Source organism: Urocitellus parryii, chromosome 3 (assembly GCF_045843805.1).
Source record: "Urocitellus parryii isolate mUroPar1 chromosome 3, mUroPar1.hap1, whole genome shotgun sequence".
NCBI lineage: Eukaryota > Metazoa > Chordata > Mammalia > Rodentia > Sciuridae > Urocitellus > Urocitellus parryii.
Genome location: NC_135533.1, coordinates 164,155,217 through 164,181,077, shown reverse-complemented (window position 1 = coordinate 164,181,077; position 25,861 = coordinate 164,155,217). Strand labels below are relative to the sequence as shown.

The 25,861-nt window shown below is 42.2% G+C and overlaps 1 protein-coding gene across 1 annotated transcript in view; it reads left to right on the top strand.

The window, feature by feature from the left end:
• Positions 1-25,861, top strand: part of Synpr (synaptoporin) — a 346,185-nt gene that overhangs the window by 278,797 nt on the left and 41,527 nt on the right. Inside the window, exon 4 of the mRNA XM_077795612.1 lies at positions 11,895-12,093. Within this exon, the coding sequence (XP_077651738.1) occupies positions 11,895-12,093 (199 nt within the window). The remainder of the gene's footprint in view (positions 1-11,894; positions 12,094-25,861) is intronic.

Genomic DNA, 25,861 nt, shown 5'->3' with positions numbered 1-25,861 from the left:
TTTTGAAATGTAGCAGGAAATGTAGCAGGTCCAAGATCTGGAAGCAATCCGTTATTAGTGGCCCCACGGCCCAAAGGGATAATTCCCAAAGTCTGAGCCCGGAGCACAGCAGGGCTTTTACTTTTATACAGAAGCAAGTTTGGGGCACATCAAGGCAAGGGAGTCGGTGCCATTCTATTGGAGGGTGCATTCTATGTTCCTTACATGATAAAAACTTGTCAACAGCCTAGGGGCTCTTAGGTCACACAGCATGGGGACTTTCCGTGCACTAAGCCTAAAGGGGGATTGTTCTTTCCCCATTGCTGTATTTTCTGTTACTGTGGTTAGAAGATACCATTAGCCACTGCAGGCCTCTATGTTTAAATTCAGTAAAGCAGAGCTGCTGTGTGTCCGCGTGCAAAACCACAGCCTGTCACCTCTTAGACTGCCCAAGTTCCCATCTTGCTCTACCAGAGAAATGTCTATCTACACAAATACAAATGTGTGTGTGTGTGTGCACACTCAGGTGTGCAGGAGATGAACTTAAGAAGCATCCTTCTTAACAGCACAGCATTCTTTCAATAAATTGAATAAATGTCTTTGGGGCACATAAGATGGCAGGCACATGCTGGGGGCGGGGGACAGAGGCAATGACTTTTCCCTCCTCCCATGCACGAGCTCAACTAACAGTGTAGGAAAATGGTGTATTGTTTGTGGCAACCTTGACTTCACTTTCCAATGTCTAGCTCAATTCTCCGCAGGGAGAAAACTTAGCTTCACTATTAGTAAAGTGGAGAGGACAAAATGTAACGGAAATTTCCTTCGGTAGTGACAACCGAATTTTAATACACTCAATACATAAACAAATCAGAGACAAAGGCCCCATTGTATGGAAAAATACAAGTAGAAACTTTTGTCTTTCCCTTAGTTTTTCTTCAATTCCAAGAAATTATCAATGGGGGAGTATACTGACTACTGACGCTGAGAGGCTTGGAGATGAAACTGCTTTTGACTCAGCCCAGGTTAGAACTGAAATGTCTGAAGAAAGGATTCAGGCTACCAACACAAGGGCAGTTATCTGAAGACAAGCATCCTCAAGGTCTAGCAGATGGGGGTGTGGAAGTACCATCCATGTTAAAACCACCTTCCTGGGGGCACACAGGAAGGCTGTCCTGGAAGGGAGCTTGCATACTGGGTTGCTTCGTGTTCTGCCCGAGGGATGTTGGGTACAGTCTGATGGTGACTCTGTGCCTCAACAGAGATGTCCCCAGGTGCACTGATCCTTGACAGCGCTCAGTGAGGGAGGCTTGCCTTTAAGACAAACTGCCCAATCCCTTCTGCAAGCTGAAGGCTTCAACCTTGTTGCCATCTTTTATTTTTTCTATTTGTTTTTTTTTTTTTTTTTTTGGTTATATGTGACAGGAGGATCTATTTTGATATATTTTTACAAACATGGAATGTATCTTATTCCATTTAGGATCCCAGGCTGGTGGATGTATATGATGTGGCGTTTCACTGGTTGTGTGATCATATAGGAACATAGGAAAGTTCTGTCTGATTCGTTCCACTGTCTTTCCTATTTCCATCCCCCTCCCTTCCCTTCATTCCCCTTTGTCTAATAAGTGAACTTCTGTTCTTCCCCTACACCATTTGTTGTGGGTTGGCATCCATGTATCAGAGAGAACATTCTGCCTTTGTTTTTGTTTTTAGGACTGGCTTATTTCACTTGGCATGATAGTCTCCAGTTCCATCCATTTACCAGCAAATGCCATCATTTCATTCTTCTTTATGGCTCAGTAATATTCCATTGTATATATACACCATGTTTTCTTTATCCATTCATCTGTTGAAGGGCACCAAGGTTGGTTCCATAGCTTAGCTATTATGGTTTGGGCTGCTATAAACATTGATATGGCTGTGTCACAGTGTGCTGATTTTAAGTCCTTTGGGTATTAACCTAGGAGTGGGATAGCTGGGTCAATGGTGATTCCATTCCCAGTTTTTTGAGGAATCTCCATACTGCTTTCCAGAGTGGTTGCACCAATTTGCAGTCCCACCAGCGATGTGTGAGTTTGCCTTCTCCCCACATCCTCGCCAACATTCACTGTTATTTGTATTCTTGATAATTGCCATTCTTGTCGAGTGAGGTAAAATCTCAGTGTCATTTTAATTGCATTTTTCTAATTGCTAGAGGTGTTGAATATTTATTCATAGAATTGTTGGCCACATTTCTGCATCTTCAGTGACCTGAGCCCCGTTGCTGGGGCTGACTCTCGGTTCTGACCACAATGAGCATGTTCCTGGGTCTGATCCCTGACCAGAACTGGAACTCTTCTGTCATTTCTACCCTGTATGATCCTAAACACGGGCTTTGGGAAAACAGGCCTCTCCCCAGATTTTGATCACAACATAAAAATATGCCTTGTGAGGTGCTGGTAATATAAAGGGGAACCTTGCTCCCATCGATGAGATTTTTTTAGAACCAGCTTAAAATCACCTGTCAAGCAGGGAGCAGGGAAACAAACGGTCACAGTACCCTCGATTCATTCCATGACCTGCTGAGAAATCACTGAAAGTGACAAGTGAGAGAATTAGCTGCTAAAAGACCCTGGGAGAAGCCAGCAGGAGGTGACTTACCATGAGACTATAACGGCCAGCAACTATGTGATTCCTAAAAATAATTAGTGGCATTGTGTGTGTGTGTGTGTGTGTGTGTGTATTTCTTTTTCCACAATATGGGAGCTTAAGAGCAAGAGGTCTGAGGCCTGATTGGCTCCATTTCAAGTCCCTTGTGTCACTAAGTCTCCTCACTTCTACAGGAAGGGTACTATAAGATAATAGTCTTCTTCCTCGTGTTTGTAAGTTTAAATGAGATAATATTTAAATGCATTTAACATTATGCTTGGCCTAGTAGATGCTCAGTAAATGTCAGCTGACGATTGGCATCCAGCAGTGGAAGACATAAAATCCCTATTAGCAGCCGGGCACAGTGGCACACACCTGTCATCCCAGTGGCTCAGGAGGCTGAGGCAGGAGGATCATGAGTTTAAAGCCAGCCTCCGCAACTTAGCAAGGCACTAAGCAACTCAGTGAGACCTTGTATCTAAATAAAAAATTAAAAATGGGCTGAAGATATGGCTTACTGGTTAAGCACTCCTGGGTTCAATCCTCAGTACCAAAAGAAAAAAAATCTCTACTACTGTTCTAGGTAGTGATAAGCACCTAAGGAAAGGTTTGTGCTTTCAACCACTAGATAATCTCCATTCCCATTCCCCATAACTCATTGTCTCCCTGTCTAATGGTCTCTAATGACAGTCCCACTGGATTCAACAAATCCCTGTTGAATGAATAAAGGGAAGACATATGGAGACAGCAGTTTGGGAAAGTTAGAGGAATTCAGTCCACACCCCAGACAACTTGGAGCTGGGCAGCACAAAGCCTGGGTCGGGGTTTGGCCTCTTCTCTATGCCAACTCTGTGATTCTTTCCAAGATGCCTGAGCTCCAATTTTTCTGTCTGTGAAATGGAAAGATCTACTGGGGAGAAAAAGAAACTGAAAAGGTAGCCTATGAAAACGAATAAACGCTCAGGATTTTACAGTGATTTATCTTGTAAATGATATGAGCACAGTAAGCAGTAGGTGTGTGTGTGTGTGTGTGTGTGTGTGTGTGCAAATGCACACCCAAATGTACTCATTACATTTGTACCCCGCACATAGGACTAGCAAAAAAAAAAAAAGGTTTTTTTAAATAGAAAGTCGATCTAAAACCAGACAATGGCCAATGTTTCGTATTGGGAAGAGAAAAAGTTGCAGCAAGATGATTAAAGTCCCTTTCGACTGTTAAATGGGATTTGAAACAGAACCTATAGAAGATGATTGGGTAACGAGAAAACGTGCTGAGAACTATAATTCGCCAGCTGCCCTCTGATCTTCCCGGCCAATTTCATTATAGCTATCAGGAATTCATGACAGCACTATGTTCCCCGACACCCTAAATTTTTCCCACTTTGGTCCTAGAAGCCACTGGGTCGCTGCCCTTAGCATGTGACACTGAGCCACTCCCAAATATATTGCTAGGGGATTTAGTCCTGTTTTCTTCCACCCCTGGTGAAAGATACTGTCAATAATTTCAAAAGTCGTATTACCAGATGACTGGCATCGCCCCGTGGGACCTACAGATGAATATGTGCTACCCTTAGCAGAATGTCTCCCTTTCTATACAGAATCACATTATGATGATCCCAACTGCAGTTCCTTTGCCCTCTGCTAGGTTCTGAGGCAAATGTTAGAATATCCCAGGACAAGGTTTGAAAACCAGGGAGTTTTAAAAGCCTTTCTATTGATCAGCGTTCAGGGAGCAGCTCCGTCATTGCTGGGGACTTTGTAAAATGCCTGATTCACATATTTCAAGGTGGAAGCAGAAGGAATATTGGTTTAGATAGTATAAATTCTCAGCCTACCATTAGATGAGATGGTGTGGGAAATTGGGCTTGGCCATTTTTGTACAAACATTCAGCTGGAAATTAAAGGATGCAGCCGGGAGTGGTGGCACCCACCTGTAATGCCAGGGGCTCAGGAGGCTGAGGCAGGAGGATCACAAGTTCAAAGCCAGCCTCAGCAACTTAGCGAGGCCCTAAGCAACTCAGTGAGACCCTGTCTCTAAATAAAATATAAAAAAGCGTGGGGGATATGGCTCAGGGGTTGAGTACACTCTAGTTCAATCCCTGATACCAAAAAATAAAAAATAAAAAAGACATTAAAGGATGCTGTTATTTTCAAGCTTTGAGGTGGAGATGTGAGGTAGTCCTGAATGTGAGCTCCTCCTAATCTACTTGCAGTTGAGACAAATCTCTGCTCTCTTGGTGGATGCCAAATGACCTCAGGCAAGCTGACTGCTCATGTCAAGCATCACTTCCTCATCTAAAAACTAGTGACAGTATTATCTGAGAGAGTAGCAATCAGAATTAATTGAGATACAGCTAGCTACATAACTAGCCCACTGCCTAGAGGTAGAAAAATGTCATTGGTTCTTAGCAAAGCAGTACCAGTTTCTCCTTTTCCAGTTCCCTGAAGAGATAGGTACATTGACGATTTTTCCAGGTCCTACAAACAGAACTGAAAACCGCAGGCGCTTAGTAGTTCCTTGCAGTTAATTGGCATATCCGTGAAATGCTTTAAATAGCCCCATTTAGGCCTTGGTATCAAAAGTTGCTTCCCTCCTCAAGGAAACTACTTTAAAATGGAGGGCTTTCCTTGATAGAATGCAGTATGCAGTAAAACCCAGCCAAATTCAATTACCCCTTGATTGGGTCAGGTCAGCCGAGAAGGGAATCATACATTTGAAATCAACAAATTGGATTTGGTACCTTTCACAGGCTCAGCAATTGCTCTCTGCAAGATCAGAGGGATCCCCAGCTTCCAGATGCTGGCCACTGATAGGCTCTATCTTTCTGAGACAGTTCCCCCCCTATTTTAGGTTCTAAAATTAATGAGACCTCATTCTACAGTGATTATAGCTGCAAAACACATGCTGACTATAAATTCTCCTCTGTCAAATTAATATATAAAGGAGAGAGAGAGAGGTTTTTATATATACACACATACATGCCATATTTATATATAAACATAACTGTTGCTTAAGAGAAGCTTCTTGTGTATATGTGTGTTTGCAGCATTCAAAACACTGAATGACATGAATAATTACACTCAATCTCAGTGTAGTTTTAATTTGCATTTCTCTAATTGCTAGAGGTGTTGATCATTTTGTTCATATATTTGTTGACTGACTATTTCTTCTGCCATACTCTTCCTTTATAAATCGTCCTCCACCCCTTTCCTTAGATTAGGCACTGGTTTAGAACGTCACTTCCATTTGATCTCTTTCTTCTCATCTCATCCCAGCAGAGTTATTGGGCTAACTGCTCAGTTAGTAATAAGCCAAGCAGATTTAAAAAAATTTTTTATTTGTTCTTTTTTGATATGAGAGTGTATTTTGACATGTCATACATACACAGAGTATAACTCCTCATTCTTTTTTTTTATTTTTTTTTCAGTTGTACATGGACACAATACTTTTATTTTGTTTATTTATTTTTATGTGGTGCTGAGGATTGAACCCAGAGCCTCGCACATGTGAGGCAAGCACTCTACAGCTGAGCCACAATCCCAGTCCCTATAACTTCCCATTCTTTTGATTGAATGTGATGTGGAGTTTCACTGGTTGTGTATTTATATATGAACATACGAAAATTATGTCCGATTCATTCCACTGTCTTTCCCATTCCCATGCCCCTCCCTTCCCTTCATTCCCCTTTGTATAATCCAATGGTATATTCTTCCCTCCCATACTTATTGTGTGTTGGCATCCATATATCAGAGAGAACATTCTGCCTTTGTTTGGGAGGGGGGATTGGCTTATTTCACTCAGCATGGCAGTCTCCAGTTCCATCCATTTACCAGCAAATGCTATCATTTCATTCTTCTTTAAGGCTGAGTAATATTTCATTGTATATAGATATCACACTTTCTTTATCCATTCATCTGTTGAAGGGCACAGGTTGGTTCCATAGCTTAGCTATTGTGGATTGAGCTGCTATAAACATTGATTTGTCTGCATCACTATAATATGCTGATTTTAAGTCTTTTGGTTATACTGAGGAGTGGGAAAACTGGATCAAATGGTGGTTCCATTCCAAGATCTCTGAGGAATCTCCATACTGCTTTCCAGAGTGGTTGCACCAGTGTTCAGTCCCAGCAACAACTTATGAGTGTACCTTTTCCTCCACATCCTCGCCAACATTTATTGTTACTTGTGTTCCTGACAATTGCCATTCTGACTGGAGATGAAATCTCAGTGTACTTTTAATTTGCATTTCTCTAATTGCTAGAGATGTTGATCATTTTTTCATATATTTGTCGACTATTTTTTTCTGTGAAGTGTCTGTTGAGTTCCTTTTCCCATTTATCGATTGGATTATTTGATTTTTTGGTGTTAAGTGTTCTGAGTTCTTTATATATCCTCGAGATTAATGCTGTATCCCAGGTGCAGGTGGCAAAGATTTTCTCTCTCTTCATATTTTTGATTGTTTCCTAGCAAAGCAGATTTTTAAGTTTTTTTTTTGTGTGTGTGTGTGTCTGTTTGTTTGTTTTGTCATGTGCACATAAGCACAATTAACAATTTCTACGAGTCCATGCAGTGAGTCAGCACGGGAAAAAATCCTGCTGTTCAACTGATGGTCCTTAAAAAGAACGATGATTTATTCTCCCATTCCTGTTGTTCCCCCGCACACAGACTCAGACCCAGATTCCACATTTGAGAAAAGGGAACTGGGGTGGGTCACTGGGCAAGCAGGTGTGTGCTGCAGGCCGCAGTCCGGCTCTAGCAAAATAACTGGGGGGGGGGGGGTGACGAGCAACTTGTGTAGATTGATACAGCAGGAGTGGGAGCCGTTTATTGTAGGACAGGAGGGGTATATATACATTCCACACAGCTTATCTTAATTAACATAAACTAGATTCAGCAGTCAACCAATAAGGAATCTCCACACTTAATGGCTCGCTGGCCTTACTTCACAAACCACTCCCTCTGGCATTTTGCCAGGCGCCATCCAGACTTGCTTACAGACCTTAACAGGTGTGCATGTCTTCAGATTTGTTGCAACAGGTGACACAGTTTTGTTTTACGTGATGGTTATCCTAAGAAAATCTTGCCAACCTTTGTCTTCAAATAAAGGCCCATGTCAATAACATGACCCACGAGGCCCACAGTGGGGACCCCTGGCTACTATTCTCTTTCCACCCCACCCATCCTTCTTCCAATTACCCAAGTCATATTGCATCTCAATATGACTTGGGTAATTGGATTTAAACTTGGGGCACTTGACCACTGAGCCCCATCCCCAGCCCTATTTTGTATTTTATTTAGAGACAGGGTCTCCCTGAGTTGCTTAGGGCCTCACTAAGTGGCTGAGGCTGGCTTTGAACTCGTGATCCTCCTGCCTCAGCCTCTCAGCCTCCCGAGCTGCTGGGGTTAGAGGTGTGCACCACTGCGCCTGGCTATATGGCATTTCTTCATGTGCTGAGCTTCTTGCCTACACAGGAACGTGATAAATCATCTTCCCTATGTGTTCGCTAAGAGTTTTAATGAGATATAACTCACATGTCACATGATTCATCATTTCAAATGTACAATTAAATAGCTTTTCGGCAGAGATGTGCGTCCTTTCCCACAATGAATTCTAGAACACCGTCAGTATCCCCCAGATGGTTATACCGCTTAGCCATCATCTCCAATTCTCCCAACCCCCAGCCCTAACCAACACTAACCTGCCTTTTTTGGCTCCATAGATTTGCCTATTCTGAATATTTCACATAAATAGAAACATAGGACACATAGCCTCTTGTGTCTGTTTTTTTTCTCTCTCTCACTGTAGCACTTTCAGGGTTCTTCCTTGTTGTGGCATGTATTAGTGCTTGTTCCTTTTTTATTGACAAATGACATCCCAAACTCTGGATACACTGCACCCTTTATCAGCTGATGGACATTCGACTTATTTCCACTTTGGGGCTGTTATGAATAATGTCGTGCAGACATTCTGGCACAAGTTTTATGTAACCAAATAGTATGTCTCTGCCATATGCATCTCAGGGGTGGAATCCAATCCTGTGATGACTCTGTGTATGACTATTTGAAGAACTGCCAGGGTCTGTCTTCCAAAGTGGTCACTCCATTTGACGTTCCCATGGACCACAAATGATCCCTGCAATTTCCCCACATCCCCGCCAACGCCTGTTACTGCCACCCTGTAATCTGGTCTGGTGTTGTCAACCTAGGGGATGCAAAATGGGATCTTATTGTGCTTCCTTTCTTAACTTTAGATCCGGGTAATTTCTACTCATGTTCAAGCTACAGAGTAAGGATGGCTCTCACAAGGGAGGTTTACCTGGACCCTCCCACCCCCAGACTGGGCAAGGGCTCCTCTCAGAAAACCTATCATCTCTCTGTAAAGTAAATAGCTTCATTCAAGCTAAACAGAGATCATTTCATCTCCTTATTTCTCACCCCACCCCAGCATCAGCTATTGTGTAAAGCATAGAGTTGCTGACTGTCAAAAAATGTGTTAAGTGAATGACATTAAACACAGGGAAAAGGTGTGAACTCCAAATCACCTGTTTAAGAATTGACATGAGTACCTACCTCTTCAATCTCCCTCATTTTTAAATATTCCTACAGGTCAAATTGTTGAGGAATATTTCTGTATACCCTGCAAGGCAGAAAAGGGGCTCTGCCAAATAACACCTCCTGAATTTTACTGCAGCTGAACACCTCAGTGTTTGTTAAGGAAAGGACTGTGGACAAGCTCCATGGCCACAAGGAAAATCAAAAGGACTTTATAGATAGTCTTTTTTTTTTTTTTTTTTTTTAGTCAAGCAGAAAACAAACAAACAAAAAATGAATGCTTTTAAGAAATTGGCTGGGCATGGTGGTACACACCTTTAATCCCAACAGCTCAGGAGGCTGAGGCAGGAGGATGGTGAGTTCAAAGCCAGCCTTTGCAACTTAACAAGGAAGTAAGCAACTCAGTGAGACCCTATCAATCAATCAATCAATCAATAAAATGAAAAGGGCTGGGGATGTGGCTCAGTGGTAAAACACCAGAAGGAAGGAAGGAAGGGAAGAAGGAAGGAAGGAAGGAAGGAAGAAAGAAAGAAAGAATAAGCCAGACATAGTGGTCCATGCGTATAATTTCAGTGACTCAGGAGGCTGAGGCAGGAGGATCACAAGTTTGAGGCTAGTCAAGGACTCAACCAACTTTGTGAGACCTTGTCTCAAAATAAATAAATAAATAAAAAGCACTGAGGATGTAGCTCAGAGGTTAAGCACCTGTAGTTTCAAGCCCTGGTACCAAAAAGAAAAAAAAAGAAAGAAGAGAAAGAGAAAAAGAAAAAAATTAAGTGAACTGGATTTTTGTCTGCTCTAGCTGCCAACTAGCCTCTCTCCTAGAGGTTTCAGTATGTCTGGAACGGGGCCCTTGAGTGTATGCTAGAATGCCTAGAGTTTCTAAGGCCATTAGTCCACAGGTTTCACTTTGAAAAAAAAAATTCCTGCTAGTTAATGTCTTCATTACTTAATATAAACAGGTTAACATAGACGTTTAAAGGTCCGACTCTAAACTCAGAAGCAGATTTAAATCCCTGGCTCAATAATCATGAGCTACGTACCTTAGGAAGAATTACCTGACTCTTGTATGCCTCGGTTTCCTCATCTGCAAAGGAAAAGTGCCGTTACATTACTACATTATCAGGTTCGTCCTGGGCATTAAATTCAATCATGTATTCAAAGCCCAAGTGTTTGCTGCATAAGCCAATATATTGGTTGTCATTATCATTATTACTTAATCATGACCACTGTTATCTAAATTGGAAGAAAATGTGTACAACAATCTATTTGAAAGAGATCAAAATTTGCTTAGTAAAAAAAAAAATTCTAAGGATAAGTTGTGAATTTTCAGGTGCATAATTTTCCAAGTGATGCTTTATTGATATAAATAAGCCTCCTTCATGTTTTTTTTTTTTTTTTTTTTTTTTTTTTTTTTTTTTTTTTTTTTTTTTTGTCCAGGTGCCTCCCTCCTGGTCCTTTCTAGAGAACTGGTTTCTAGACTGAGTTCCAGTAGACCACTTTGTTCTAGTTCACACCATGAAATATTGGATATCACCTTCCTTAGGTGACATTGGCTAAGCAGAAAAAATCACCCCAGCATCTTATTTTTCTCTACCAAGCAATCTATTAAGGCAGGGTGCAATCCTGATAGAACTTTCTTTTTAAAGTAGAAGTTTTTAAAGCCCAATCTAATTAGGACTATCAGACTATCAGTCATCCTGATAGACAGACTGGAGAATGCTCATTCACAATGGGGGCTGGGCTGGGGGCTCAGTGGCAGAGCACTTGCTTAGCATGTGTGAGGCACTGGGTTCATCCTCAGCACCATCTATAAACAAATAAAATAAAGGTCCATTAGCAACTAAAAAAAAATTTAAAAAAAAAGAATGCTCATTTACTTCTCCAAATACTGAGTGCCTAACAGAGGTTGGATTTGGGGGATACCGAGAAGAAAACCAAGATGCCCCACTATCGTGGAGATAAGGGACGCATTCATGACCAGTCATTGCCTGGTAATGACTGCTACAAATAAGATTAAACAGTGTGATGTGGTGGAAGATGTCTAAAGCAAAAGAGCTATTATTATTATTATTATTATTAGGTCCTGGGGATTGAACCCAGGGGCACTTACCCACTGAGCCACATCCCCAGCTCTTTTATTTTTTAAATTTTTTAGTTGTAGATGGACACAATACCTCTATTTTATTATTTTATTTATTTATGTGGTGCTGAGGATGGAACCCAGTGCCCCACACATGCAAGGAAGCATGCTACCACTGAGCCACCACCCCAGTCCCCCCAGCTCTTTTTGTGTTTTATTTTGAGATGAAAACTCGCTACATTGCTTAGGGCCTCACCAAATTTGCAATCCTCCTGCCCCAGCCTCCCCAGTGGCTGGGATGACAGGAACGAGCTCCCTCAACCAGCCACAGGAACTACTTTTGATCAATGCTCAGCCAAATCCTCCCCCAGGAGGGTGTTCAAGCTGATGATGCCTGAATACCAAGGAGACAGCCCTGGGAAAGATCAGGGGCGGAGCAATTTAGGGAGAGAGAGCTGTCCATGACCAGACACTCAGGACCATGCTTGGCATAACTGAGAAGCCCCCAAAAGGTGGGGTGGGGGGGATGGCATGGAGGTTGCAACCAGGTGACAGTTCAAAGCAGAAGAGGAAGGAGCTGGGGGACATAGCCAGGGTCCAGGACACCAGACCTGGGAGCCCTTAAAGAGCCTCTTCCTCTGTCCCGCCTTGTAGGTTGCACCAGGTGACCTTCGAGGTGCCCACCTGCGAGGGCAAGGAGCGGCAGAAGCTGGCTCTGATCGGAGACTCCTCGTCCTCGGCCGAGTTCTTCGTCACGGTCGCTGTCTTCGCCTTCCTCTACTCTCTGGCCGCCACCGTGGTTTACATTTTCTTCCAGAACAAGTACCGAGAAAACAACCGGGGCCCGTTGATCGTGAGTGGTTTTCTCTTTTCACAGAACTTGGTCCTGTCGCACTTCTTTGGCAAAGGCTGCAAAAGTGTCCCAGGGACCTAAGCCCTGGGGGCAGGGATGTGAAAGGAAATCGTTTTTCTTTTTTCATCCAGACCTCCTGGATGGGGACAAGTGTGTGATGCCTGTCCCTCTCCTGAGCCCCCACCCCCTGCCTTTGGAAATGTGGCCCAAGACCTGCTGGGAACCCCTTCCGAAATAAGTGAGAGGGAGGAAGGAGTGGTGAGGCTGGCCTTGGACTCACTTATGATCTCAGCACTCTGGACTCAGTCCTTTTGATCACTGGTTATGCAGACAGTATGACCTGTGCATATCCGAAATGTGTTCTTCCCTCAGCGCATGACAGTCTGGGCAGAGTGTGATTCACTTTAAGATGAAGTTGGTTCTCTCTCTCTCTCTCTCTCTCTCTCTCTCTCTTGGCAGTCACCCTATCCACCACCACTTTCCTTTGCTTTGTAGAATGGGCCAAGGACTCCTACAGGTGGGGTAGCATATACCTAGAAGGATTTACAAATTCTGATGGGCACATGGGCATGGGTAATTTTAAGGAAATAAATTTCGAATTTCCCCACAGGGTACAGTGGCCCAGGCCTGTAATCTCAGCAGCTTGGGAGGCTGAGGCAGGAGGATTGAGAGTGCAAAACCGGCCTCAGCAATTTATGGAGGCCCTAAGCAACTCAATAAGACCCTGTCTCTAAATAAAATATAAAAAAGGGCTGTAGATGTGGTTTAGCAGTTAAGTGCCACTGAGTTCAATCCTTGGTGCCAAAAAAAAAAAGGTTCACATTTCCCAATCTTTACATATATATTTGCATAAAATCTGTCTTCCTGAGAATGCCCTGACTCTGAAGATATATTGCTATCTTTTTTTAATCACATTTAGCTTTCAAAAACTGACTTGTAACAAAACACTTGAGGTAATTACCATATAAAGAGAAAAAGTTTTATTTTGAATCACAGTTTTAGAGATTCCAGCCCCAGGTGGGGACACCAAATAGTGAAAGTATGTGACAGAAAATTGCTCATGTCAAGGCCAGGAAGGAAAAGAGAGCTACAGAGGATCAGTTCAGAGGCCAACAATCCCTTGACCTAATGACTCCCCCAAGACCCCACCTCCCCTAGGTTTCACACCCCCCCACATACACACAGCACCACCCTGGAGACCATACTTGGAACATACTAGCCTTTGGGGAACATTGACTATCCAAATTATGATGATCATCTACTCCCATTTTAAAGAAAAGCATCTCCCATGATGCAGGTAGGTAGGTTGGTACATAGAAAAAAAGAGATGGCCATGCATAAACCATGACCCCAGCAGGCATCCACTCATTTCCTGGGGACATGGAAACATTCTCAGAGAATTCTCAAGTCCAGGGAAATGCTCTGACTTCTAGAAAGAGGAAGCTGGCCCAGCTAGTTGGCCCATAAATGGGAAAAGATCTATTTTTATTCTATAAAACCCCATTCCGCTTCTATGAAATCATCTTGTAAAAGCATGCTCTTCTGTCTCTGTGTAAATAGTCTTTCCCACCCGGCAGGATCTAATGAAATCCTGAGTTGTGTAATACACCAGGTAGCTTTTGTTCTATTACATGCAAGGGAGGGGAGGGACCGAGGTGGGGATGATTCTAATAATAAAAAAAGGAAAGGCTCCAAGATGAAACTTCTGTGATATTAAAAAACTGATGTGCTCATTACTTAGCAGATAAAAGTTAATTTAAGCCCGAGTCCAACAAGTCACAAGGCAGGCTGCGTGTACATCTGTAGGGATGTACCCTGTCAGTCCCAATCCCACCATGACAGGCTGTGATTGGGGAACTAACAATGCATATTTATACCTTTCATGACAAGCAGCAAATCCACAGTGTGAGGGGATAGCTGAAGGGTGTCTCGTGCTTAAAACTTTCTACTAAAGAAGCCTTTGTTCAGATGTTAACAATGCTTGTATTTTAACCCAATTCCATTTATTCTGAAAGATGGCTACTGTTCCTAACTTGAGCAGCTTTGTTCTGATGACCATATATTTTTCTTGTTGTTGTTCCTTTTTGACAACACATATACTTCTTTAAAATATTCTAGGCTGGGCATGGTGGTGCATGCCTGCAATCCCAGCAGCTCGGGAGACTGAGGCAGGAGGATTGTGAATTCAAAGCCAGCCTGAACAAATCAGTGAACCCACTGAGCAACTCAGCGAGACCCTGTCTCTAAATAAAATACAAAACAGGGCTAGAGAACTGGCTCAGCGGTCAAGGGCCCCTGAGTTCGATCCCCAGTACACACACCCTTTAAAAAAAAAAATTCTGTAATTTGGGATTCTCCAAGTCCAATTTTTAGTCTGAAGCAACAAAGTTGCTATAGTAGACTAAGATAAACTAATTCAAAATGTTTTAAGAAATTAGGTATCCAAAGGCCAAATATGTGGATGATATGCAGATGCTAACATATAATAAGGGAAGAATAGAAGTTCATTGAATTAGACAAAGGGGAATGAAGGGAAGGGAGGGGGGATGGGAATAGGAAAGACAGGAGAATTAATCAGACATAACTTTCTTATGTTCATATGTGAATACACCACAGTGAAACTCCACATCATGTACAGCCACAAAGGGGGGATCCTTATTAAAATGAGCTATACTCCATGTATGTATAATATGTCCAAATACACTCCACTGTCATGTATATCTAAAGGCAACAAATAAAATGAATTTAAAAAGAGAATATTATGATCCATTCATATTTAAAAAATTAAAGAAAAAGAAAGAAGTTAGGTATCCTTCCAAAAATTAACCAATTCCCATTTTGATTTATAGCTACTAGAACAAGAAACTATACATCACACACAAATAAGACTAATGATAGCAGGGATGATAATAATAATTGATATTAGCAATATCAGCTGATAATGCTTGGGCTTCTACTATGTGTTGAGCTGATTTAATAAAACCTGAGTTTGTATTATTTTCTGCATTTGTAGATGAGGAAAAGGAAGCTTGGAAAATTTATCAGCTCTCATAGGTCACATCACTTAAATAGGAAGGGGGCAGTGTTTGGACCCAAATCCAGGACCCAAAACTCCTGGGTGTCAGAGGGCCCCAAATCCTATGGACAGTGTGCTACAGAAGTTAGAGGGGTGAAGGTACGTAAGGCGAATGGGTTTGTACACAGGGACATTTTCTTACTCTGGGAATAGATAACTTGCACCCCATGTCACCTGGGGTCTTCTGCTCATTTGACAGTCACAGGAGGTTTTTAATTTGCCATCAAAATCCATTTGGAGTTACAGAAAGACTGCCATGAGTCTATGATGCTTGAACAGTAAGAAGGTTCTGCTTGAATGGCAGATAGAAGATGCAAAGAGAGAAAAACAGGCTTTAAAAATGGCCAAGATCAATGTATATTATCAATCAGGGATGACCAGGATTGGTTCCTAAATGTTTATACGCAGCTGTCAGCAATTTCAAACAAACTGAGGCTAAGCTTATCTGTTGCCAAAGAAAAAGAAAATCATCTACGGAATTCATACAGAATTACCCACCTTGAAGTAAAAATGAGAATCTGAATGTCTTTCCAAGTAACGTTAATTGTTAATGACACGAAATGACACAGTAGCAAGAAAAAACCAGGGCAAAGGAATCATCCCACTACTGTACGTCACCACGGTGAAGTGCCTTCTCGTACAGCTGAATGGCTATCAGCTCTCAGGAAGCAGAAGTGGCCACCTGAATGGTTCATGATTGCGGAATTGAAATGCCACATCTGGTTATATCATTTTGTCATGTTCCTTGGAGTACAGTTTTAAAGCCCATCTCTGGCCTAGATTTCTGTGACAAGGATATTCTGAGCCATCTTCAGATCTCACGTCAAACAGTGAGGCTGTGGGTTTTCCTCATGTTCATGTAAAGGAGGTTTAAAAGAGTAACTGACCTTACAAAGCTGGCCGGATGTTCTGAGTTGGAGCATCCAGTCAACCCCATTCCACATTTCCACGAATCCGTGTTGAACGAAAGTTTGGATTAAAGTAAACAGTCTAATAATCAGAGAAGTGGACAATATGCTTCTTAAGAGTCTGTGGGAGTGAAAAGACCAGGTTACTCAAAATATCTTTTTGTCATCAAGGAGACCAGGTTGACCACAGGGCGTTTATGGGACTAGAACCATTTACCCATTGCAGACTCACCCGGGTATCACGGCTCACATCTGTTTTATGCCCACTGCCTTCCAACTATTTTCAAATTTCCCCATTTAGCCTCAAGACAATCCAGAGAGACAAATAGAGCAATGAGAACTGGCCCCATTCTACCGATTCAAATTGATTCCTTTTTATTGAGCACCAGGCATTGCAAAAATGAGTCCATGGGCGATGAGAAACCTGGCCAATGTCAGAAGAAGTTAACCGCAAAACAAATATCGGAACTCTCCTCCTGATGATCTTCAGCACAGTGGTTCAATTATGGCGTTCTTGATTTAGTTGTGCTGTCAGGACCTATTACTTAACAGTGGGAAGCTTGTTATTTCTACTGCACCAAGAACAATAACATCCATATCACATGGGCGCTATAAGGACAGAGAGTTCCTGCCCTCAAAGGGCTTTGCCCAGTGAAAGACTCACCGTCAGTGATCCATCAATGGTATCTGATGGTAATGATATTATTGTCATTAATTTTAATAATTCTCCTGACCATTACTAGGTAGTGCCCTAGACCAACAAAGGGAAATGGCCGGCATCTTCCTTTAATTGATCACAGCCCTTACAGTCCTGCTTCCCTCTGGTCCCTCCACCCCAAGCATCTTCTCCTACCCCCAGTCCCTGAGGCTAGAGCTCGACTCAGAACTGCTTCCCAGATCACCACGGCTAGAGCAAGGCTCCAAGTCACTTTTCTGTTCCGTGTATCCCACTCACTGTGTTCTATGTCTGGAAGGTAGACTCTTTTTTAACCTCCCCAGTAGAAAACCAGGCTCCTCATTGTCAAGCATAGGTAGAGGCCATCAGTGAGGTAGGAGAAATGGAAGCAGGTCAGCTCTGAATGCTCCAAGAATCCAAGGCTATTTCCCATCAGCAACACCTTTACTTGGGTGTGATCACAGATGGAAATCAAATTTTGCACTCCTTGAGCTATTTGGAAGTTATTAGGAAGTCTCCTCTTTCTCTCTCTCTCTCTCTCTTTCTCTGTGTGTGTGTGTGTGTGTGTGTGTGTGTGTGTGTCTGTGTATGTGTGTGTGAGAGAGAGTGTGAGCGATCATATCAGTTCCACTTCATGCCCAGGTGCATTTTATTATAATAGACCATAGGTATCTATCTTCAATGGGTGCGCCATATGTATATGAATTAAGAGCATGCGGTGTGGTAAGGAAAATCATTGGAAATTCCTGGCAAATGGTCTACAAGAGGAATGTAGATGGGCTTTGGTAAGTTGGAGGAGGAAGTGTATGTTTTAGTCAGATTTTTTGGTTGCTGTGACCAAAAGACCTCATATAAAGGAAGAAACGTTTATTTTGGCTCATGGCTTCAGAGGTTCAGTCCTTGGTGGGCCAACTCCAGAGCTCTGGGCCCAAGGTGAGGTGGAAGGACATGGCGGGGAAAAGCAGCTCAGGACATAGTACCAGGAAGCAGAGAGAGCTCTTCTCATCAGGGACAAAACATAAACCCCCAAAGCATGTCCCCAGTGACCCACCTCCTCCAGCCACATGCTACCTACCAGCCTACAGTTGACACCCAATGAATCCATATCTGTGGATTAGGATTACACCTCTCATAAACCAATCATTTCACCTCTGAACCTCCTGGCATTGTCTCATACATGAGCTTTTGGGGGATACTTCACATCTAAACCATAGTGTAACTCTGCTTACAAGTGAATACACTCCTTGGCATGAACTTACTTAAAAGATAATTCTAGCCGGGCAGGATGGGGCACGCCTGTAATCCCAGCAGCTCGGGAGGCTGAGGCAGGAGGATCACGAGTTCAAAGCCAGCCTCAGCAACTTAGTAAGGCCCTAAACAACTCAGTGAGACCCTGTGTCTAAATAAAATAGAAAAAAAGGGGCTGGTCAAGGGCCCTGAGATCAATCCCTAGCACCACCCTCCCCACCAAAAACAAAAAGTAAACGATAATGTCCATGCATTTGGAGGCTGGCACATTTTCTGAGCATATCATCTGTGTGTTCTATCAAAGTTTATATTTGCAACTCTTTTTCAGGTTTCTTCATGATTAGTGAACTCTTCATTACAATTTAAATGAAAGTAATTTAAATGAATTCCCACTGTATTTGGTACCATGTTTCTCTAATTAGCTAGTTAAATACAAACATGAGCTGCAGCCCAACAGCTTTAATAAAGGCAATGAACCGTTTGAAGGATCAGTGTGGATCTTCCAGAGCCCAGGGCTCTCCTCCTCCTCTGTTGGAGCCTGTCCTGTAAAGGGCTCATGGAAATGTCAGTTGCAGCTCCATCCATTTCTGTCAGATTTTTTTTTTCTCCTTTCAGGGACTCACCGTTCAATTAGAAAATCAGAACCCAGCAGGAAGGTGGCCAAACCCCAAATGTGTTTTCCTTGTGCGTTTTCTATTTTCATTTAAAACAGAATGACATGTGAAATGTGTCCACTCTCTGGCCCAGTGCACCAGAGGGAATTGTTCCCTCTCCCAATTAGACCAGTGGTGCTTAACTCATGGGGAGAAGGACGGTGGCAATTTTGCTTCTGACACCCTCACCCCATCCTAGTCCAAGGGTGCTGCTGTAACAAAAGACCTGAGAGACAGAAATAGAGAAAGCAGAAATTTATTTCTCACAGTTCTTGGCTGGAAGGTCCAAGATGGAAGGTTCCAACATGTTTGCTGTCTGGCAAGAACCACTCTCTGCTTGGAGATGGCACCTTGTGGCCACCTCCCCTAGAGGGGAAAAACACTGTGTCCTCATGTTAGAGAGGCTGGCCAAACACTGCATGAAGCCTCTTTTGTAAGGGGTTTAATCTCACTGATAAAGGAATCATCCTCCAGGATAATCACCTCTTAAAGGCCCACCTCTTCCATCACTTTGGCAACACAAGCATTTTGGAAGGGACAAATTTAAACCACAAAATTGTGCCCACCCCCAAAGTGACAATGTCAGAAGGTGGACCTTTAAGAGATTGGGCCCTGGGCTGGGGTTGTGGCTCAGTGGTAGAGCGCTCGCCTCACATGCGTGAGACATTGCTTTCAATCCTCAGCACCACATAAAAATAAAGATATTTAAAAAAAAAAAAGCCAATGGAAACCTTAAAAAAGAGAGAGAGAGAGAGAGAGAGAGAGAGAGAAAGAAAGAGAGAGAGAGATTGGGCCCTGAGGGTTCCTCCCTTACCAATGGGATTCGGGCCTTTATAAAACAGGCTTTATACGGTGTTTGGTTTGCTTTCCCTTCTGCCTTCTACCATGTAAGGAGTGGCATACTCCCTTCCCCTTGATGCAGGACATGGGACCATCTTGGAAGGAGAGAACAGACATCATGAGACAACAAAACATATTGGCATTTTGATCACAGACTTCCCAGATTCCAGAACTATGGGAAAATGAATTTGTAACCTTTATAAATGACCCAAATCTGAAGTGTTTTCTTAGAAGAGTCACACAGATGAACTAAGGCACACAGTCCTGTGGTAGGACACTTGGCAATGTCCAGAGACATGTTTCATCATCACTACTGAGGGGACATTGCAAGTAAGTACCAGGGTTGAGGTCAGAAATGCTGCTGAACATCCCACAGTGCACTGAACAACCAAAACAAAGAATTATCCAGCTCCAAATGTCAGTACTGCTAGGGTTGAGAAAGCCTGACTTGGAGCAATAAACATCAACCATTGAGCACCTACTGTATGCCTAGCACTGCACCAGGCACTTTTTCAGATGTCTTCTGTTATGGTTTGGAGGTGAGGTGTCCCCCAAAACCTCATGTGTGAGACAATGAAGGTTTAGAGGAGAAACGATTGAGTTACGAGAGCCTTAACCCAATCAGTGAATTAATCCCCTGATTGGATTAACTGAGTGGTGACCGGAAGAGAATAGGGTGTGGCTAGAGGAGGTGGGCATTGGGGACAAGCCTTTGGGGTATCTGGAGAAGGGAGTCTCTCTCTGCTTCCTGGTCACCATGTGAGCTGCTTCCCTCCACCACACTCTTCCTCCATGATGTCCTGCCTCCCCTCGAGCCCTGAGGAATGGAGCCTGCTGTCTGTGGACTGAGACCTCTGACACCCTGAGCCCCCAAATCAACTTTTCCTCCTCTACAGTAGTTCTGGTCAGGTCGTTTAGTCAGAGCAGTGAAAAAGACTGACTAAAACATTTTCCTTACAAATCCTTAAGATAACTTTTAGAGCTTGGTATATTTTTAAATTCTATTATTGAGATATAAAAATGATGGCAAAGGAAAACGAAGAGCTTTGCCCCAGAGGCAAAAGCTTTTTATCACCTCTGACTTCAGCTCAAAAGCTGCTTCTTAATCGGAGGAACATGTGGTAAAGATTTTCTCCCAATCACCAGGATATAGAAAGAACTCAAAAAATTTAACACCATAATAATAATAATAATAATAATAACCCAATCAATAAATGGGCTAAGGAACTGAACAGACACTTCACAGAAAAAGAAATACAATTGATCAACAAATATATGAAAAAGTGTTCAACATCTCTAGCAATTAGAGAAATGCAAATCAAAAGATCTCATCTCACTTCTGTCAGAACAGCAATCATCAAGAATACAGACAATGATAAATGCTGGCGAGGATGTGGTGAAAAGGGTACACTCACACATTTCTTGTGGGACTGCAAATTGGTACAACCACTATGGAAAGCAGTATGGAGATTCCTCAGAAAACTTGGAATGGAACCACCCTTTGACCCAGCTATCCCACTCCTTGGTTTATACCCAAAGGACTTAAAATCAGCATACTACAGTGACACAGCTACATCAATGTGTATAGTAGCTCAATTCACAATAGCTAGACTATGGAACCAACCTAAGTGTCCTTCAGTAGATGAATGTATAAAGAAAATGTGGTCTATATACTCAATGTGGAATATTACTCAGCTTTAAAGAAGAGTGAAATTATGGCATTTGCCAGTAAATGGTTGGAATTGGAGAATATCATACTAACCAAAATAAGTCAATCCCCAAAAACCAAAGGCCAAATATTTTCTCTAATATGTGGATGCTAATTCCCAATAAGGCAGGGGGCACTAGGGAAGAATAGCTTTATCTTAGATTAGGTAAAGGGAGGGGAGGGGATGTGGGGATAGGAAATGAAATAGACATTATTACTGTATGTATCTATGTGACTGCATAACCAATAAGATTTTGCAACATGTACACTCAGAAAAATGAGAAGTTATATCCCATCTATGTGTGATATATCAAAGTGCATAAATGCATTCTACTGTCATGTATGACTAGTTAAAACAAATTTTTAAAAAGTTGCTTCTTTGGCTCTGAATAATTCCACGTCTGGAGAACTCTCTACCTCTACATTTGTTTGTTTGATCCATGAACCTCACTGCTAACTATTGGCTACTGCAATGCCCTCTGACCTCTTCTGCTTCTCTCTGAGCTACCCCAGCACACACACACTCAAGATCTTATCCCCCAATTGCAGCTGTGCAGCCTCTTTCCCAAAAGCTCCCCTGTGATCTGGCTGACGTCCAAGAAGAACATGGAGGCAAACTGCATCCCTCCACCAGTTTTAGATGATACCCATCAAAGGACTCTGCATGCTCCCGAAGGCTTCGGAATACTCTTAAACTGCTGCAGACCCCATCTCCAGTTAGGGAATTAGAGCCAGCTGAAGAGTTCCAAGCAACTTAGAGCACTGGTTGCCCCAAGGGCTACCCCAAGTAGCCTCAGTGAGATGTTCAAAATGCTACAGAGTTAGGAAAGAAAGGAGCAAAATATTTCCGTACTTAATTTTTACACAAAGTTTTTTTGATAATTTGTTTTATATTGGGTTTTCCTTAAAGGACCCTCAGACACTTTTGGTTTTTAGTTTTTCAGTCAAGCAAAAGTTTATGTAGTTCTTCCTTTTTTAATTAATTTTTTAATTTGTTGTAATTAGTTATACATGACAGTAGAATGCATTTATGCACTTTGATATATCATACATAGATGGGACATAATTTCTTATTTTTCTGAGTGTACATGTTATAGAATCATGCAGTCACATATACACATATAGTAATAATGCCTGTTTCATTCTACTATCTTTCCTACACCCACATCCCCTCCCCTCCCCTCCCATCACTTCCCTATATCTAATCTAAGGTAATGCTTTTCTTCCCTAGTGCCTTCTACTTTATTGTGAATTAGCATCCGCATATTCGAGAAAACATTTGGTCTTTGGTTTTGTGGGATTGGCTTATTTCACTTAGCATGATATTCTCAACTCCAACCACTTACTGGCAAATGCCATAATTTCACTCTTCTTTAAAGATAGCAAGCTTTTCTTGGATTCAAGAGTAATGATCATGGTTCAGCTATTGTGAGTTGAGCTGCTATAAACATTGCTGTGGCTGCATTACTGTAGTGTGCTGATTTTAAATCCTTTGGGTATAAACCAAGGAGTGGGATAGATGGGTCAAATGGTGGTTCCATCCCAGGTTTTCTGAGGAATCTCCAACCCCCTTTCCATAATGGTTGCACCCATTTGTATTCCCACCAGCAGTGTATAAGTGCACCTTTTCCTCACATCCTCTCCAACATTTATTGTTGTTTGTATTCTTGATAATTGCTATTCTGATGAGGGTGAGATGAAATCTTAGAGTAGTTTTGATTTGCATTTCTCTAATTGCTAAAGATGTTGAACAATAGCTAAACTATGGAACCAGCCTAGGTGCCTTTCAACAGATAAATGGATAGAGAAAACACACACACACATACACACACACACACACAATGAAATATTACTTAGCCTTAAAGAAGAATGAAATTGTCTGTAAATGGATGGAGCTGGAGAATATCATGCTAAGTGAAATAAACCAATCCCTAAAACCAAAAGAAGAATGTTTTCTCTGATATTCGAATGCTAATTCACAATAAGAGGTGGGGGGGTCTAGGGAAGAATAGAATTACTTTAGATGAGGTAGAGGGGAGTGAAGGAAGGGGAGGGGGTATGGGAGTAGGAAGGACCTTAAAATGAATTGGACATTATTAACCTCTGTACATGTATGACTACATGATTCTATACCGTGTACAACCAGAAGAATGAAAAATTATACTCCATCTATATATGATGTATCAAAGTGCATTCTACTGTCATGGATAACTAATTAGAACAATAATAACAAGGAGTAATGATCATGGATGTTTAGACACTGGGGCCCGGGGCCTTGTGCTAAGTACTAAGGACCTAAAGCTGAATGAAACCCAGCTTTATTCCTACTAATCTTGAGGAATAATTTGTCATCAGGAGACAAGAAGAGGCAGTGGGTAGGACCCCAAGCTGTATATCCAAATTTCAGTGGGCCCAAATTTCAGTATCATCATTTACCATCTGTGTGACTTTGAGCAGGATCTGGGACCACGCTGTAATTCCAATCCTTCACCTGTGAAGTGGAGACAACTTACAAGAGGATTGGTCAGATTAAATGAGTTATTACACACACAGCCATTGCAACCGGTGCTCGGCACAGGCTCATTAAAGTGAGCCCTCATTTTTATTGGCCTTAGTATTAGCTATCCTGGTCTCGTATTGTGCTTTTTAAGCTGCTAGTATTCATTAGATCTCCACAGATGTTAGGGCTGAAAGACAGGTGGATGCAGACTCTATTGACTTTCTCTTCTAGAGAAATGCCGGGGAAGGCTTCTTATTGCTCTGTCACTATCAAACCCCGTTTTATATGTTGTTTTTTTTCCTATTCTTTGAGCTTTCAAACTTGGCATAGGCTTCTTTACAGGCAAATGCAGTCCGCTCTAATATGGAACTTCACTCTGCCCCCCATCGCTCTGTTCCCCTCCTTTTGGCTAGCTCCCTCCCACCAGGGCACTCAGACTTCCTGCCTTAGGGGAGGAACAGAGCACAAATCCATTAAATCATCCAGGATCCAGGTAGCAAGAGCTTGCATCTGGATCAGCCGGCAATCTGAATATAGTAATGGCATAATAGGCAGAATTTGGAAAACCTGATTGGGACAATTAGCTGAGAGACGAGTCTCAGTCTTTCACCCCTCCTGCTATCATGGATTTTTTAAATTAGTGATATATCCCCCCACCCACACTCCCAAAGATAGCCAACTATACTTATTACTTGCTGAATTTGTTTTTTCTGAACCCAAAACAAGCCAACGCTCAGACACATAGGCTTAGCTTTATTGGGACTTCCAGAAGTTTAAAAATGTCTTGTTTTACTACCCACGGTTCATTAAAAATTCAAATAATTGGCACAAACTCTAGAGGTTGGATTTTCTGCAGGCCCTTTAGCCTTTTCTCCCAGAGGGGGATCTTCATCTCCAGGGCTTATGAGCAGAATCCTTATCAAAGGAACACATTAGAGAATACTTTGACATTTGTCCTGGGAACATGTAGGAACACATTCAAGGTAAAAAAGGCTTGAAGCCAGGTGTGGTGGTGCACTTCTGTGGCTCCGGAGGCTGAGGCAGGAGGATCACAAGTTCAAAGCCAGCCTCAGCAACTTAGAGAGGGCCTAAGCAATTTAGAGAGAGCTTGTCTCTAAAAAAGAAAAAGGGCTGGGGACGTGGCTCAGTGGTTGAGTGTCCCTGGGTTCAATCCCTGGTACCAATACATACATACATACATGCCAGCTGAATAGAAGGGAGAGATTTTCAGCTGGGGGAATAGATTCAGCAAAGATGTGATTGAACTGTAGACACTTTTGTGGCCTGACAGCTTCCTGATTTGAAGAAACTACCTTCTCCCACTGCTACAGTCCTGCTGGGCTGTCTGTCATGATGCCTGACATCAGATAAGCAAGTGATTCAAGGGAAAGTGATATCCACCAAAGCCTCCTCTCGGATTGACCCACAATGGATTTCCTCCTCCTCTTGAGTCACTAAGCTAGGAGAAATACAGGGGTCTACGTGGTGGTGGCCACATGGCTCCTGATATGAGAGGAATCATTTTAAAGAATAAAGTTAAGCAGAAATAAGCAAATCCTAGAGAGGAGAGTAGGAGAGAATCGTAGAGAGACATGGACAAAATTAAAAATTGAGCTCCTGAATTCAGCCAAGCCTGAAGCAGTAACTTTTAGACTTTCCAGTTATATGAGCGACTGAATTTCTTTTTGGGATCACTACTTTGTGGATTTCTGATACTTGCCAAAGATATTATCTTAAACTCTACAGTTTTTATTCCTTCTGTTAAAAGGTACTAAGAACCCAAAGATCAAAAGGTTATTTATAGCCAGGCCCAGTGGCATACACCTGTAATCCCAGGAGCTGGGGAGGCTAAGGCAGAAAGATCACCAGTTTGAAGTCAGCCTCAGCAAAAGCGAGGTGCTAAGCAACTCAGTGAGACCCTGTCTCTAAACAAAATAGGGCTGGGGGTGTAGCTCAGTGGTTGAGTGCCTCTGAGCTTAATCCCCAGTACAAAAAAAAAAAAAAAAAAAAGATCATTTATGGGATTAAGTTTACAAATTTTTAAAGATTTTTCAAAATACATTTTTTATTTGTAGATGGACACAATACCTTCATTTTTTAATTAATTAATTAATTTATTTATTTATTTATTTATTTATATGTGGTGCTGAGGATCAAAC